The 17,565-nt window shown below is 38.9% G+C and overlaps 1 protein-coding gene across 1 annotated transcript in view; it reads left to right on the top strand.

Annotated features, from left to right (window-relative positions):
- Positions 1-17,565, top strand: part of Pgi (glucose-6-phosphate isomerase) — a 93,752-nt gene that overhangs the window by 17,796 nt on the left and 58,391 nt on the right. The window contains exons 3-6 of the mRNA XM_067143593.2: positions 3,586-3,777; positions 7,550-7,630; positions 8,662-8,877; positions 9,182-9,421. Coding sequence (XP_066999694.1) covers positions 3,586-3,777; positions 7,550-7,630; positions 8,662-8,877; positions 9,182-9,421 — 729 coding nt within the window. The remainder of the gene's footprint in view (positions 1-3,585; positions 3,778-7,549; positions 7,631-8,661; positions 8,878-9,181; positions 9,422-17,565) is intronic.

The following is a 17,565-nucleotide window of genomic DNA, read 5'->3' on the forward strand; positions in this document are numbered from 1 at the left end:
ACTCGTACCGATTTCGCACAGACACCTGTCCTGAATTCTGATCCTGAATAGAGCCCTTGGCCTGCAATCTCCTTCCCCTTAGAACATTAGACCACCTGTCTTCTACAACTCCTCCCTTTCCTTCCCCTCCCTCTTGTACACCTACTGTAACCTGTACATTGTTTGAGGGAGTCCTATCTTCCTTCCTGTCTTCTGTGAGAATCCTAATTATCTCCCTCAAACTTTCCAACTCCTCCCTCATACCCCTCAATGCCTCACCACACCCACAATAAGTACACTCGCGCTCCTTAGCCATTCTTTACGGGGGGGAAAATTATAAATTAAAAAAAATAAAGTAACTTATTTGCAAAAAAATAAATGAACGGAGGGATATATTGTCTGGGATAGTACACAACAATAAGGTAATTAATATACAACTACACTACAATACTACTTAGTCGTGCTCTATTATTTTTTTTTTATCCTACAACCCGTAACAGGATAAAAACTGCTGTTAATTACTGAATATCGAAAGTAATACACAAGAACTACACAATTCCAAACTGCAATTAAGCCTATCCTAATTACAACAACAGTATTTTAGTAAGAGTTTCTACGGATACCTCTACTACACCAGTACTACACAAATATTTTACAATAATAAAATAAGCACACTAAATTCTAATAGGATATTACTCGTATACTACTGTACAGTACACTACAGTAATTTCTTTAGGAGTGTATAACCTTGAAGTTTGACCTCTCAAAACAACAAATTGTCAATGTCATCGGTTCTGTTTCAGTTGTAGATACTAGAGAACCACAGACTTCTTCAAGTTATTTATATAATAAATGAGTGTAGAAAACACTACTTAAACAGACGAGTTATTGAACTGAGTTATTTTATAGGCTAAAATATGAATTGGTATGGTATCCTAACAGCCTTCTTTTGTCTTTTCCCACTATTTCTTCTTCTTCCGCTTCTGCATGAATGGGTCACTCAGGACCATGCGGAATCATCATTTTTTGAGCTCTCCTCCTTGCCCAATAGTTCTCCATTTTCATCGATTGTTGTGATTTCTGTTCCTCCGACCTAGCATGTTGTGTTGATTTCTTCTCATCTTCCTCAAATCCCCTTTGTGTGAACAATTTTTCTGATTATATTCCTATCCTGCAGATTTGGTGATCCTTTCTTCAGGTTGATCTTCATTTGTCTCCAACCTGAGAGTTGGGTCTATTATGTAGCCTACTGATGTGTGAGGGTCAGTGGCGTTGATGTCTATTCGTCTGTTGTGAGTTGAGAGACCATGCAGTTCCTCATTGGCTGGATAGCCTTTTAGTCTTAGACGTTCAGCAATCAGGGATCTGATGGTATGATTGCAAATTGCGTAGCAGTCTACCATGTGGACTGGATCCCAGGACATGTGCAAGTGTTTCTATTTCTCTCTGACAGCGTCAACAGAGGCTGTTATTACAGAGCCCTGTGCAGATATACAAAATATGTGCTCCACATCTACACTTTTTGGGAGCCTACAAGACGGTGTTTCTTCCACTGAGAAAGCCCTGCGAATTCGCTATACTCTATTGATATCGCAGAATTGCAACGCCTACAGAGATATTATCGAACCCAGATAGAGAATATGTTTAACAGCACCATAATAATGCACACGTAAGAGGTCTTGTTGATATAGGTACTGGCAGAAATATGAGCTTTAATATTTGGCGTGGAGTGTGACACACGTGTGTAGTCATCGGCATTAAGTGAAAGTGGAGTCATGATGCACGTATTGTCATCGGCTGCAAACATGTTAACTAGTTGTTTGGTTACCATTTCCTTAGCATTCCTTCAGTAGTCAACAATAGCATTTGGTCATCCTTCCAAGTCTTACCAACACACACTGTCTTTTAACTTGAGGTGCTCACCAGATGTGATGTTTTAACATAATTAAGCTACCAGCTCCTTTTTTCTACCTTTTCTTCGAATATGTTGTGATGGGAATGACATTTGTAAAATCAATATCCAGCATCTGTTAACATCATTATACAGTGAGCTTCTCTCATCAGTTGGCTGGCAGGCGCTCCCAGCTTATCTGCCTCCCGGTCCCTCATTACTTCCCTTTACATAGAGCAGCGACAGCACGGGAATGCCCGCACTTCGCAGTTCACGCCCGTGCTTAGAACTTTTATAAGTGTTGATCAGTCTCTCCCGACTGTTCTCAAGTTGTGAAGTGTTACTTCATGGTATAATTTTCATAATGCCTCCACATGTGAGCAAGGTAGAGGAAAGGGTATTTATTTTCGATAATTATGTGAAAACAGAGCCTTGCAGGGAAGTCGTTAGGCGATTTGTAACACAATTGCTAGAGAGACCTTGCGGAAACTCTGTAAACAAATTGAGAGGAACTGGTTCTTTACTTGATAAGAAGTGAACTGTTAAAAAAATGTGTACTTAACAAGGAAATGAAATTGCAGATTAGAACATACGTCTACAAAATCCCTAAGATGACTTGGACAAGAAACCAAGCTATTGAAGGGCTCAGCATGGCGGACTACGAAAAATGTGTGGATGCAGGAGGAGAACATTTCTAACATCTCCTGTCATAAAGTATGAGCTTATTTTCGTATTTCTTAATAACTAATTTTCTTAATTCTTATTTTCTTACTTTTAATTATCTCATGTCATGCACAGATAAAGTGAGGGAAGTGCAGTCCTTGTTGCTGTGCTGCGGAGCAGGGAGTGGTCAGTCAACCGGAGCCAGATAAGCTGGGCGCGCTTGACGGCCAACCGATGAGAGAAACTCACTGTAGGTTGTTGATTATGTTGAACATGTCTCAGGTTCATAATTCTGTTTATTCATCATAATAGCAACAGCACTTGTTTATGTTAAGGTGGTGGCAACTTTGACACAGATGCATTTTATGCAAGTGTCATCACACAAAATTATGAATGCTCTATGATAAGAAGTATGTAAATGTCCACCAGCCAGTTTAGCATTATTCAACAATTCAACAGTCTTTCTAAAAAATGAAGATGGCTTTTATTAACTATGATGTCACTGATCATGGTGGTTGGAGGACCTGGGCTGCCCTTCTTTGTGATCAGTACACAGCTCTCCTTGAACTGTTCAAACCATTGAAATGCAGTTCATTAAGAGACTATGAAATTATTTTCACAATTTTTAAAATTATGGTATATAATTCATTTGGAATCATTCCTGTCCTGAATTTTAAAAAAAATCTCTAGTGGTTTTCAATTTTGGCTCAGCTAAATGGCCTTTTAAACAGTCCCATAGCAGAAAAGTGAAAGAGCCCTTTGAGGACAAAATTCTGTAACATACTTTGTAGACTGTTAGTACTTTTTAAGGGTTAGAAATTTCATTTTGACTGTTAGTCCGGTAATTATTAGAATTTAAAACTCCTGTCAGATTACAGGGATTTTACACATGAACGAAAATGTAAGTTCCAGCCAAATTTGGTTTATCAGTGCTCATGTTTGGGACCATGAAGATTTTTCTTTGACTTTATGTGTTTACGTATGATTTCTTTAATTATGTAATTAATTTGGAATTATTCCTGTTTTAAATACTTGTTCTCTTTTATTTCTAGGCACGATCCAGGAGAGTGTGTTGTCACAGAGAGTACATGTTCACAGGCAAGAAGATAAACTTTACAGAGGACAGAGCTGTTCTTCATACAGCTCTACGTAACCGCAGCAACACTCCTGTAATGGTTGATGGAGTCGACATAATGCCTGACGTTAACGAAGCTCTGAAACACATGAAGGAATTCACTGAACAGGTATTGTCATATACAGTAATTGAAACTGAATATTAATGCTATTTTGACATTTAGGGGAATGTTGTAGTAAATAACATGAAAATTAAAATCCACAGACAATCTAATTTGATCTACAAACATTGTCAACTTGGTTCATTTTTTCAGTCAGACAGTTGTTCATTTTAGAGTTAGCAGGAAATCATGAACCTAAGCTGGGGGGATACCCCTATTGTTTCTGTGGCAGCCAGGGCAAGCACAGTCTTGAAGATCTTCTTTCTTCCATTTCACTCGCTTTTGGGCTACTTTCTTTAGTTGTTCTATCGTTGACCTCACTTTATTGACCTCTCCTTCTACTTGGCTGATCCACATTTTCTGTGGGGCACTGAGTGCAATTTTCCAACCAGGAGGATAACAGTAATCTGAAGTTGAGTTTCCTCCATATTGCAGATGTGTCCAAACCAGTGGATTCGTGGCTCCCTAATTTTAGCTTCGTTGACTGGCTGGCTATAACATGTCATCCTAAACGATGAGTTCTGTCACTGATCTAAAAGTAAGTTACCAAGAATTAATTGTATGTAAACACAACATTTGAAATACCTCACCGAGCTCGATAGCTGCAGTCACTTAAGTGCGGCCAATATCCAGTATTCGGGAGATAGTGGGTTCGAACCCCACTGTCGGCAGCCCTGAAGATGGTTTTCCGTAGTTTCCCATTTTCACACCAGGCAAATGCTGGGGCTGTACCTTAATTAAGACCACGGCCGCTTCATTCCCACTCCTAGCCCATCCCTGTCCCATCGTCGCCATAAGACCTATCTGTGTCGGCACGACGTAAAGCAACTTGTAAAAAAAATGAAATACCTCAAACTTATGCTGGTCTGCTGCTAACAAAATCCAGAACCATACAGAAATACTTGAATAAATGCACCATTATAAACCCTCATTTTTGTCTTTGGGCTGATGGTTTCTTCTTTTGCATTAGCATTACTTTAGTCAGGTAAATGTTGCCTGGGCGCTGCCAGTCTGGCCAGCGAAATCACTTGAGGCTGACATCAGGGAATGCAGTTATTTGAAGCCATGTACTAGTTCAACAGGTTCACCGTTTAGTCAGTTGTACTTGACTCCCATCTGTACAAATGCACTTAGCCTTTCTTTAGGCGCGCGGCTGTGAGCTTGCATCCGGGAGATAGTAGGTTCGAATCCCACTATCGGCAGCCCTGAAGATGGTTTTCCGTGGTTTCCCATTTTCACACCAGGCAAATGCTGGGGCTGTACCTTAATTAAGGCCACAGCCGCTTCCTTCCAACTCCTAGGCCTTTCCTATCCCATCGTCACCATAAGACCTATCTGTGTCGGTGCGACGTAAAGCCCTTGGCAAAATATGTTTTTAGGTCCAGTTGTCATGGTCTGTTGCTAATATTCTCCAGCAGTGTCTGAATGGATGCCTCTGATTCTTTCATTGCAACTATATCATCAGCATCTTTGAACGATGGCCCATTTGCACCACATGCTTCCCCCGTTCTATCTCATAATCCATTCTATCATAGTGTTGAAGAGCATGGGACTAACAATATGAACACAACCTTATTGCTCTCATGTATGGATTCAAGAAAGCTCTATGGTGCTTCTGGTGGCTTTGATTCTGGAAACAGTATCATCATATTAGGCACAGATGATATATACAATCTTATTTGGTGCATACTGGGTGATGAAAGAAACCACTTCATCGTGTGTACTGACTTGTTAAGTTCTCTGCAGTCTGTTGACACGTTCCTGCAACAACTGCTGGTGCTGCAAATTCATGATCTTCTATCCAGAATTACTTTTGCGTGGCTTCCAAGTCACGTTGGGATTGCGCGAAATGAACTTGTGGATGAATCTGCAAAGAAAGCTGTACTTTTACCTCCTAGACCTGTGAGTGTACCAAATAGGGAGATTTATTCTCAACTATGTTGAACAGTTTTGGCATCCTAAGATTTGGAGTGGTTAGCTATTCAAACTCCGAACAGGCTGAGAGCAATTATTGTAAGAAGACTACCATTAATAGCAGTCCTCTTTCTGGCCTTCACAGAGAGAGGCCATAATTTTGTCTAGGCTGAGAATAGGTCGTGGAAGATCTACGTACTCTTACCTCGTAAAGAGTGAAGACCTCCAATGTGTTCTTGTGGTGCCGAGCCAAAGTTGTGAAATATCAATCTGTACTGGCTTCAGTGCCTGTTCTGTGCTTCAGTTGTGATTAGCATCGTGAGTAGTAAATATGGGTGAGGAAGAGGAAATGCATTGCGATTACCAAAAAATGATGTTTTTGAATGTGACCTTTGCCCCTTTCTTTGTATAATCTTTTCAGTCTAGGTGCATTTCTTTTGTGTTTGTATTGTTTTATATTGCCATATATATATATATATATTGCAGTATAACTCATCTTCATATTTACAGACTCTCATTTAAGCGTTATTCACACGCATGCATTTTAAAAATTTTTTTCTTTTCTGTCTTCTGGAAACAAAGTTTTACTGTATCTTCCGAATGCAAGCTGATGGCTGTGTGACTCAAACTACTCAGCCACATGCTTGGTGCAAGAGGAGACAAGTGTGTAGGTATTTATATAAAATACCAAACAAAGAAGATAAATAATGCACAAAGAATAAAAGGAATATAAAAAATGATCAGAAACATGAACAATAATATCCAGATATTACAAGCTGTGTGTTATGAGTGGAAAGAAGATTTAAAAAAAAAATTCATTATTTAAAACTAATGAGGGAACTTTATCAGTCTTCTGCATTATAACTGATGGTAAGGAACAAACAAGTGTGTCATATATCCTCTTCTTTATATTTCTTATCTCTACCCTTTTCCTGTTCTTATCCTACACTACCCACATCAAGACTGAAGAGAGTCTATCTGTTTGAGGTGGCAGCGTAGACCTGATTAAGCCAGAAAGGTATTATAAATGAGCAAACTCTTAGAGAAATAAGTGTGGAGAAGGACTAGTTTATTTTTCTGCCATGGTCACACAGACTGCACTTCTACAGTTAAGGGTTAATGTTTTGCATATCTGTAATGCCCCCATTTGATAATTTGATTTACCTCTGCAGTTCCTACCAAGGTCTGTTGCCAAGATGCTATCACAGTGCCGCATTGCAGAAGCACTCTCTAATGATATGATGTATTCTGTGGCAAGCATGCATGCCAGCCTGACTTCTACTACAGATACACAACAACTCAACAAGCTGGCATTAGGGCTGAGAGAGAAATTTTTCAAGTGCGGTGAAAGGAAGGAAGTGCTGGGAAGAGGTGGTGGGGGCAGCGGCAAATGTGCTGAATTGTAACACCCATTAGTTCCTGTGCAGGTACTTGTTCTTCCAGGAGCACCCTATCAATCAATCTATTACCGGGCGAGTTGGCTGAGCGGTTACGGGCACGCAACTGTGAACTTACATCTGGGAGATAGTCAGTTCGAACCCCACTGTTGGCAGCCCTGAAAATGGTTTTCCATGGTTTTCCATTTTCACTCCAGGCAAATGCTGGAGCTGTACCGTAATTAAAGGCCATGGCAGCTTCCTTCCCACTCCTAGGCCTTTCCTGTCCCATCATCGCCATTAGACCTATCTGTGTCAGCGCGACGTAAGCAAAATTGTATCTGTCTGTGTCTGTCTGTCTGTCATCATTGAGACTGATATGCGAGTTGTTCTCACTGATAAGATGCTCTTGTTAAGAATGTTTGCACTGTGATTTCTTGTGCTGAGTTATTAATTTTGTAAGTGCTCACATCTTCTTCTTTTAATTTTAGGTGGTGTCCGGTGAGTGGAAAGGCTATACTGGTAAAGAAATTACAGATGTTGTTAACATTGGAATCGGAGGTTCTGACCTTGTAAGTATTCCTATAAATCACATTATTATCTTCTTTAACTCGTAGTTTGACTAATATTCTAATAATAACCAGTCAACAAGGAAATGAATGAACGAGAAGGATAATCATAAACTTTTAAGAAATTCTTATAAAATATTTTACAATTCCTCAAAATAGAAGTTTGCAAGTACTGGTTGAGGATGATTTCAAATCTCTGCAAGTTTAAACCTTCAAACTGAGAAGTGCTGCTAGAAAAAAAAATATTTTTGGTTTTGTTTTGTAGATGCTAAGGAAATGTATAAGAGTTCCAAGGAGAAATATATCATCTACCAATGAATTATGTTCCAAAGCCTATTAAATATGTTGTTTGCTCTGACGTAAAGGAGTGATACTGTGCTATTTTCATTTCATAGACGAGGTTCTCCGCAGATGCAACTAAGGAAACACACTGGTTTATAATGGAGCATTATAGATATCCTTAGGGATTAGTAACATAGAGTAGGCTCAGTATGCAGAATGGAATTGGATATGTTAGGAATGAGTGATCCAGTAAAGGAGGAAAGAATGAGGGTGAAAGGTACATTGAAAAGTTGAGCTCTTCATCTGGAAAGCAATGTAGCTTGTGTCAGGCATGTAAATGTCCATTGGATGAGGGTGTTAAGCCTTGAGCAGAGCCCTTCATGCTATTCAGCAGGCGTAGGCTGTGTGCCGACACTGGTTTTCACCCAGTCCCTTCATACTATAACATACCACGTCATTAATTTCATCCCATTAACTCCTCTGATGAGGTTGATGTCAGGAAGGCCATCTGTTCACAAAAATTCACTGTGAAGATTCTTACTTCATATCTGATACCATAGAGAAATGGGACAATGGGTTGGAAATCATCATAATGAAAGATTTGAATTACTGTGAAATGTTTGTAGTAAATAGGATTGAATATTTTTGAGTTTACTTTTTATGTCGGCCTGACTGATTTTTCCCTTTTTAAATACTATTAAAATGTGCCTATTTCAGGTTCTTAATTCATCACTTGAAGTTAATTGTTGCAGGGTCCACTAATGGTAACTGAAGCACTTAAACCATATGCCACACGGCTCAAGGTACACTTTGTGTCTAATATTGATGGAACTCATTTGGCTGAGACATTGAAGAAGGTGGACCCAGAAACAGTTCTCTTCATTATTGCTTCAAAGACCTTTACTACACAAGAAACAATAACTAATGCTTCGTCAGCTAAAAAGTGGTTCTTGGATACAGCATGTGATGTAAGTATCTTGTCGAAAAATAGACATGGAATGTGCACATCAGCTTTTGATTGTTTCAAGCCTCACCAATACATTGCCTTTTCTTCTGATCACATATGTGGATGCTTCGCTTCCTCTTTAGTGAATTATACAAATTGTTGGTGTTATACAAACTGTTGGGGTTATGGGTGAAAATACATTTTTTTAAAGTAATAGAGAATAATATGATACATATATATTTGCACTTATACCTTGAATAAATTTTTTATGCTGTTTTTGAATTCTTCTTGTTCTTCTTGGTTATGTGTTCTTTCTTAATTTATAGCCTGAACATGTGGCCAAACATTTTGTGGCTCTTTCAACCAATATGAACAAAGTTAAGGAATTTGGGATTGATGAGCGCAACATGTTTGTGTTTTGGGACTGGGTCGGAGGGCGTTATTCCTTGTGGTCATCTATTGGACTTTCCATCTCTCTTTACATTGGGTTTGAGAACTTTGAACAGCTTCTGAGCGGAGGCCACTTCATGGATAATCACTTCAGAAATGCACCATTGGAGAGAAATGTAAGTAAATATTTGTTGTTTGTATATATGTAAATAAAGCTGCATGTAAGAGAAATAGAGAGAGAATGAACTATTGATCCAAGGGTGTGTAAGTTCACAACATATACATGATAGTTTAGAACACCAGTACCCTGTTTTATGTTTGTAATATGCTTCTCTGAGTCAGTCTTCTACTACAGTGTGTCCCGTTCCCAGCAGGACCGGCAGTTGACATGCACGCTCCAAGCAGTGTATTCATAACCTTGTGCTGTATAGCCACGAGGTGGTCAGTTACTCGAGTTTGTGCATCCCGCTCCTAATGGGGCCGGCAGTCGCCATGCACATACACGCTCCGAGCGGTGTATTCATAACCTCATGCTGACTCATTGCATAGCCACGAGGCAGTCAGTTACTAGAGTTTGTCTGTCCTGCTCCCAGCAGGGCTGGCAGTCGACATGCACATGCACGCTCCAAGCAGTGTATTCATAACTTCATTCTGACTCACTGCATAGCCACGAGGCGGTGAATTACTCGAGTTTGTGTGTCCCGCTCCTAGTCGACGTGCACGCTCTGAGGTTATGAATGTACTGCTCAGAGCGTGCATGTGCATGGCAACTGCCAGCCCCACTGGGAGCGGGACACACAAACTCCAGTAACTGACTGCTGACTCATTGCACAGCTATGAGGCGGTCAGTTTCTCGAGTTGGTGTGTCGTGGGAAGCCGTGAAGTTATACGTTTGTTGGAAGAGCACATGTGGCTGGTTTACAGTAGAAGTAATTAGGTTAATTACATTATTACACTGTTGAACAGATATTAGACCCCATATTTTTCAACGATACCATAAATTCCGAGAGATACCATACAAATATTCTTGCACCATCTTTTTCAAATGTTGACAGATAATAAGATAAGATATGGCTATTTCCAACAGGATTCTGCCACAGCTCATACTGCACATGATTCTTTGCAAGACATAGAGGCGGTTTTTGATGATAGGATAATATCGAAAGGGTTATGGCCATCCTCCGCTCCCCTGATCTTACTGTGTGCGACTTTTATTTGTGCGGAACCATAAGAAATAAAGTTTACAGAAATAATCCTCACACCATAGATGAACTTAAAAACAATATAACAACAGTAATTAGGACAGTTACACAACAGGAACTTATGCGTGGAATGGCAGTGTGAATGAAGATGCCAGGAAGGTTTGAATGCTGATGGACATCACTTTCAATACCGCCTGGAAAAGAGGTTACTACTCATGATAAAGGCTATTGAGTGCATAAAAAAAGAAGCAATAAATGTAATAATATCAGTAATAGAATATGCAGGAGGTTATGAATATCCCGCTCGGAACATGCAAGTTGTCTCCTGGCCCCGCTGGGAGTGGGACACGCTTTATTTTTATTTTCTGGTTTGATGTATTACCTCTCTGTCTTTACTTGATCATTTTGTACAGGACTAATAGTTGTACCATTTTTTAGAAATGAATAGTTAAGTCCTAGTTTTAAGTTTATTCAGTAAACAAATTTGATGATGTATGGTTGTTTGAGTTACCCAAAAAACAATGGGTGAAGGTGGTCATGTGTTATATCTTATGGAGAGTTTAATTTGTCCTGCAGGTTAATTTGTACTGCTCTGTTTGAGATTTGTAATGTGTGAGGAATTCGGTGAGTTTTATTTGTCCTGGCGGACCCCTCCGCACCAACCCCGATCTGCCCGCTTACTGCTGTTAGTGGTTCACCATCAAGTTATGCACTATTGATAAGGCATAAAATCATTATCGCCATTGGAAATTAAGTTTCTTAATTATCATAATTTGTCATGACGTGACAGACAACTTCATTGAAGAATATCTTTCAGTTCCAAGACATTGAAGAATATCTTTCAGTCCCAAGCAGTGTGAAAAAGAGCATGTTAAAGAGGAATGTACCATCCCCTGTCAACGACATTACTTCATAATCAGCTGCCTGCTCGCCGATAAAAGTTCTCCATTGAAATAGTCAGTTTGTGGGCTTCCAATCTATGCATCTTGTGTGCTGCTGATGAAGATTCCAAGCTCCAAACTGTATGCTAGCTCTTGGATGTTGTGAAAGGTAAATTAAAATATGTTAACCAAGGCTGATCCAGCAAGCTGCTGCTCAAATTTTGGGTAAGTAAATGTCTCCCTATGACGAAAGTAAATCCAAAATTTTTGTCAGATTTTCAGTCTTTGTCTCAAGGCTATTCTATTAGTTACAAATCCAAAAGTAGGTTATAAAACATAAAACAGTCAATCAGGGACGTGGTGCATACTACGTTGACTACTGAAACTCCAGAGAGACAGTGGCTTCATTGGCTAGGGGCAAAGCACCACCAAAAATGTTGGCATGAAGAGCCATGCAGCATGGGTACCAGTATTGTAGACCACTTACCTTAGGTGTCCTGCTGGTTGATGCTACACACTTTGATTTTTTTCCCCAAACCTCATAGCACCCTTCCTCTAATGAGCATTTTTTTCTACCCTTGTACATTGTCTAATCTATAGAAGCTATCCACATACGAAACTTCAGGTGTCAGTTTGTCGAGAAATTTTCGAACAGACACACTTCTGTCCAAATTTCTCTTTTATAGACAGATAACTTTTACACATTGTCAACATTGCTATGTTTTTATTTTGCCCTGTACATCCATCTGCTACAAGGCATACAGTGTCTGTGCCAAGTAAAACACTATTTTGCAGTTCATTGTAAACTGTGGACACTATCTGATTGGAAGCCTTACGTCCCTGACTTTCACATCATGTGTATATTGACACAGTTTCCTTGGAAGTTTTAGAATGTGATGATACTTTCACTATAGTAAAATTGTAGCAGTAGAACTGCCTGCCATAATAGGCACTTTGATCACATAGTTTGGGCTGGACCAGGTTCTTCTGGCAGTAAAATGCAATTGTCAACAGTCCTTTCTTTTCCTTCCTTAAGATATTATAAAATTCTCTGTATCTCAGTTTATGTACTCTTTTCTTGATCATTAACTCGTTTCTCTTATTTTTACCAGTCCCTCATTTCAAATTTTGAGCTAACTGCAGACATTTTGAACAAACATCAGTCTATGGAGCTTTAAAACTGATGTTGAACTGAGTGTTGAATATATGACAAAAGTAGGAATATTTCACCTTTAGATCACCAGGTACCTCCTCATTCTACATCCTCCACATTTTTTTAATGTTCAAACTACAATCAAGGTACACGCTCTGATTTTGCTCGGCAATAATGGGATTCAACACCTTGAAATCTACATATAAACTTTGCTACTGATGAAGATTTCCATTCATAAGCCTTGGATTTCCTGTCACCGCATCTAGTCTCTACAGGAACATGAAGTCCATCCCTTTTAAACCTTTGGAAGACTCCCAGTACCCTGTGTATTGTTGTTCCTAATGCTGAGAGGAAAGTCTGGACACACTGGAAGTCGAATCGAAACTTGATTGACAATATTGTATTCTATAGTTATTCCTTTTTCTGAATGAATATTACTTCTGCTCCGCCGTCGTGTGGGTATTATTATTATTATTATTATTATTATTATTATTATTGTATGGTAATGTACACAAAACAGTACAAAGATTAAATATACATGAAGAGTAAGCACAAACTATTATATACATAATTACAAGATATACACATTATAACATTGAAAACAATCATGCAAGCAAAACGGTTCAAAGAGTTAGATCTAAATTCTCTAGCCATTGTATTGTCCCGTTTTCCGGGGTCGCTCAGTCAGCGGAGCGAGAGTCCCAATGGGTGGAACGTTCTCAGGGCCGTCTTTACTCTTTCAGGACAGACCTTATGAAATTTATATTTGCAGGGCTATAGGTGATTGGATAGGTGACACAGCATAATGAAAATCAGGACAAAATAACAGTAACATTTATTAATAAAACATTAGTCTGGACATTAAAAAAAAAACCTATTCACTTATATACAACTTCAACATAATATGACGGCTTTTGATCTGTTAATGTGAGCTTATACGCTGCATGCATATGGGTTCCATTCATTACAATCATCATCGCATAAACTTCTTGTCTGAGACCGTGCTTCTGGTCTGAACTGCTGATTCATGAACTGTAACATTGAACAGACCACAATGTTAGCAAAACGTCGTTATAACCAATATTGCTACATTTGATAATTTAATAAAGCTATATTTTCCTTAAAGAATAAATATCTTTACCAATACTTTCAATTTCCTTTTCAAACTCTTGTCTAATTCCTATAAATTAATTCCCAAATTCTTCACAAACTCTTTAGAAAATTCTTCAATTAATTCTCTGGAAATTCCTTTAAGAAACACTATGGAAATTCCTGGAAAAATTCTTTTACAAATTCCTGACAAAATTTCTTTAGAAAATCCTTTTACAAAACTTGGAAAATTCTTTGGCAAGTTTCCCCTCCTCAGATTACGTCCGACTGTATTCCTATATTTAAATTTTTAAACAATCATCCACCTTCTAAGTTACATATAGCTGGATAGTAGAGTATCATATAAATAAATGCGCAACAAACAGAATCAAAAAATCCACATGACAAGAATCCATGAAAAATCACAAACAAATAATATTCACGGTTTGAAATACACTGATAAACTGTCACACAATTTCACAATCTACCCCAATTAATATCAGCAAATTTTATCACAGCATCAAGATCATTATTATTATATTATTTATCTCCCTTCTGGATTAAGTTAAAGACCCTTGCATCATATTCACAGATCATAGCAATGAATAACACCGTGACATGCCATAAATGACAAAAATTGGATGAATAAAATCATCACTACCATCAGTTACGGATTCTTCGAAGAATGCACTCATCTAGCCTCATGGAAAAATTACTGTCTCTCCTTTACATAATACAAGTTGTTGAGCCATATTTTATTATTATTCCCTGAATGACTAATCATTACTATAATCACAAATACCTTAATGACTAACATGTACCCTAGTGGTCATCATGTTGTCAGATATTCATAAAAAAGAATCATCACACAATTGACACTCATATTTATCTCTCAACAACAACTTTAAATTATTCTGACTCATTATTATTTCTGTGATTATTATACCTAAGTGCATCATCTCGATGAACTGTCAACTGATCACAGCTATCACCTTCCCTTCTAAGGTCAGAATTATTTCACAAGTCAATGCTTCGGTTAAATCACTGCTTTAACACTGACTGATAAGTTATTATTATTATCATGATTTTTAATGAAATCTTTCATCATCATCATCATCATCATCATCATCATAGCCTTCACTTCCCTGTAATCCATTTTGAAGACCTTAATTACACTCATACCCTTGTAAAATTCACCAACAAATGGGGATTAATCAACGAATCAGCACAGCAACATCTCAAGAAAATCAATAAAATGAGATCAAAGAATCAATAAACCAATGTCTACTCTACCATCACCACTATCGAAATTCCACTATTCTAACTAAATTCAACGTTTCTTTATATAAGAATACAATCCAATGAGCAATCTACAGAAAGAAAGGAAATTGTTACAAAGGTACTTATTGTTCCGATGTATCTCTCCGGCGTCTTGCATACAGGTGTAGATGTAGGTTCCTCCTCCGGATTATGGCGGATTATAGATGAACAAGTTTATCGTGCTGGCTCACACACGTCGGTTTAACACCTCATAATTCCTGTGCAGTCAGATAGTGTAGAATCACTCCAGCGATGTCTTGGAGTTCCCCCAGGATTTCCGTCTTGGTCAGTCCATGATGACAACTGGCCCTCGTAGATTTTGCTGAAACTAAAATTTGATTTTTGAACTGGATCCTCACTTGTTGTATTCCAATAATTTGCCTTACAATTAACTGGCGCAGTGATGTACAATGTGGTTCGAACACTTATTAAAGCTTCAAATCTAGACCCTATTATCAGTTTAAAGCACTTCATTGAGTCGTCATAATGTCGAATACTCCACTATAATACTTTTGAAACGATGTTCCTCGGCCAGGTTTACTCTCGAAGCTTCCAGTTCGATGATTAATTTGCCTCGTGGTGCCTACCAGAACATTCCATAAGTTACTGCAGTAAAATTCTGGCGTAACGTCTTGCTGTGACTCTCCGTGGTTCGTAATGTTTCACCCAGTCAAATTTACTACGACAAGATATCGTACTTGGCTGACCCGTTTATACGAAAATTCATACTAGCATACTCGAATACTATAACGCCATGCAGTACTGTCTCCTAGTTAACAAAATTCTCCGATACCATCAGCAGTGACTATCGTATTCCTCCGTCGCTCAGTTTCACACTAAAAACATTCTGTTACTCTTCCTTCCAAAAAATTTCTGTCTGTAGAGCGGCTCCATTCGTTTTCATTCGTCGACAGCTATTCTGCGACGTGATTCATTGTTCCATATTTGGTGTAGATCTTTCTGGAATCCTCCTCCCCTTTCGTCATCTGGCGCTCGCTGTATGACGTAAGGCGAGTGACGTATCGATGTCCTTGACCACCTGACACAGTTTAGCTTGCCTGCAACGGAACGGCCTGGTAACCAGTTGATGTTTGTTTGTGCTTATACCCGTGTTACATTATGAGAATTGATCCAACCTCTCAAAATCCAATAAAATACTCTTTGGACGGGTACAGTATGGCCTCCGCAGAAGCCACCACAAAGTCCTGGCTGGGTCCAATGCATTCAGTGACAATATGGTCGATAGTCTGCTTAACTGCACCACAGTCACAAGCTGGAGATCTCATACCCCATTTAAACATCATTGATCCACATCTCCCGTGGTTAGTACGGACTCTGTTGAGGGCTAACCATGTCTTGCGGGGCAAATCAAAGCCAGCTGGAAGATTCTTATAATTGAACAATGTCCACTCTTGTTGCCAATCAGTTTTTGGATTGAAATCCCTCCTAACAAGTTCCTGTGCTGTTTGAATAGGAGGAGATCTTGATTTGAGGTGGCTGAATTTGACATTAACATCTTCATGGATGGGGAAATCAGGATTGGTTAATATCTTGTTGTATTCTCTAACCAAGTTATTCATTCTTCTAATTCTAGGAGGTTCTATGTGGCTGAACACTGGCAACCAGAAAAGAGGAGTAGATTTTACTGTGCCACTTATGACACGCATTGTTTCATCCAGGACCGTGTCCACCTTTTTAGCATGAGAGCTGTTGATCCAAACTGAAGAACAGTACTCAGCTGTGGAAAGCACCAGTGCCATAGCTGAAGTATACAAAGTAGATGCAGAAGCTCCCCATGTGGAGTCGGCAAGTTTGTGGATGATGTTGTTGCGTGACTTTAATTTGGCTGTTAGGTTGGTTAGATATTTCCTGTATGATAGCGTTCGGGCGAGAGCAACTCCCAGATATTTGGGGTTGGCATTGTGAGGGAGAAGACTTCCATTATGTGACAATTTAAAGGTGATATTCGCTTGCCGGTTATTTAAATGGAAGAAGCAGGTTTCCATTTTACTAGGGCTTGGTTTCAAGCACCACGTTTTGAAGTATGTACACAGAGCATCCAGGTCTGCATTTAAAGTTCTCCCTATCACATTAGCATCCACATGCTGACTAATTATTGCCAGATCGTCGGAATAAGCAAATTAACGAGAGCTCGTAACAGGTATGTCTGCAATATACAGGTTAAACAGTAATGGAGAGAGAACAGATCCTTGAGGCAGACCATTGTTAAGTACCTTTATTTTTCTGTGATTTATATGCATGACTACCTGGATAATTCTGTTTGAAAGCATATTGTTAATCAGATGCAACATTTGACTACACTTTGTCAGTTTAAAGAACTTATACACAGTACTTTCTCTCCACACTGTATCGTATGCAGCTGTTAGATCAATAAACACTGCTCCACTCTTTAATTGCTTTCCAAAACCTGTCTCAAAATGTGTTGTCAGAGCAAGCACCTGATCTTCACAATTATATTGAGGTCTAAAACCAGCCTGTTCGATTGGAATGATTTTAAAAATTAGAGGACTTATTCTATTGTAGATAAGCCGTTCCAAGAGCTTAAAGCAGATACTCATTAAGGCAGTTGGTCTATAGCTTTCAACATAATCCGTAGGTTTACCAGGTTTTGAGATATCTTAGTTCGTTTAAACTCTTAAGGGAGTTGACTTGTT

Source organism: Anabrus simplex, chromosome 3 (assembly GCF_040414725.1).
Source record: "Anabrus simplex isolate iqAnaSimp1 chromosome 3, ASM4041472v1, whole genome shotgun sequence".
Classification (NCBI taxonomy): Eukaryota; Metazoa; Arthropoda; class Insecta; order Orthoptera; family Tettigoniidae; genus Anabrus; species Anabrus simplex.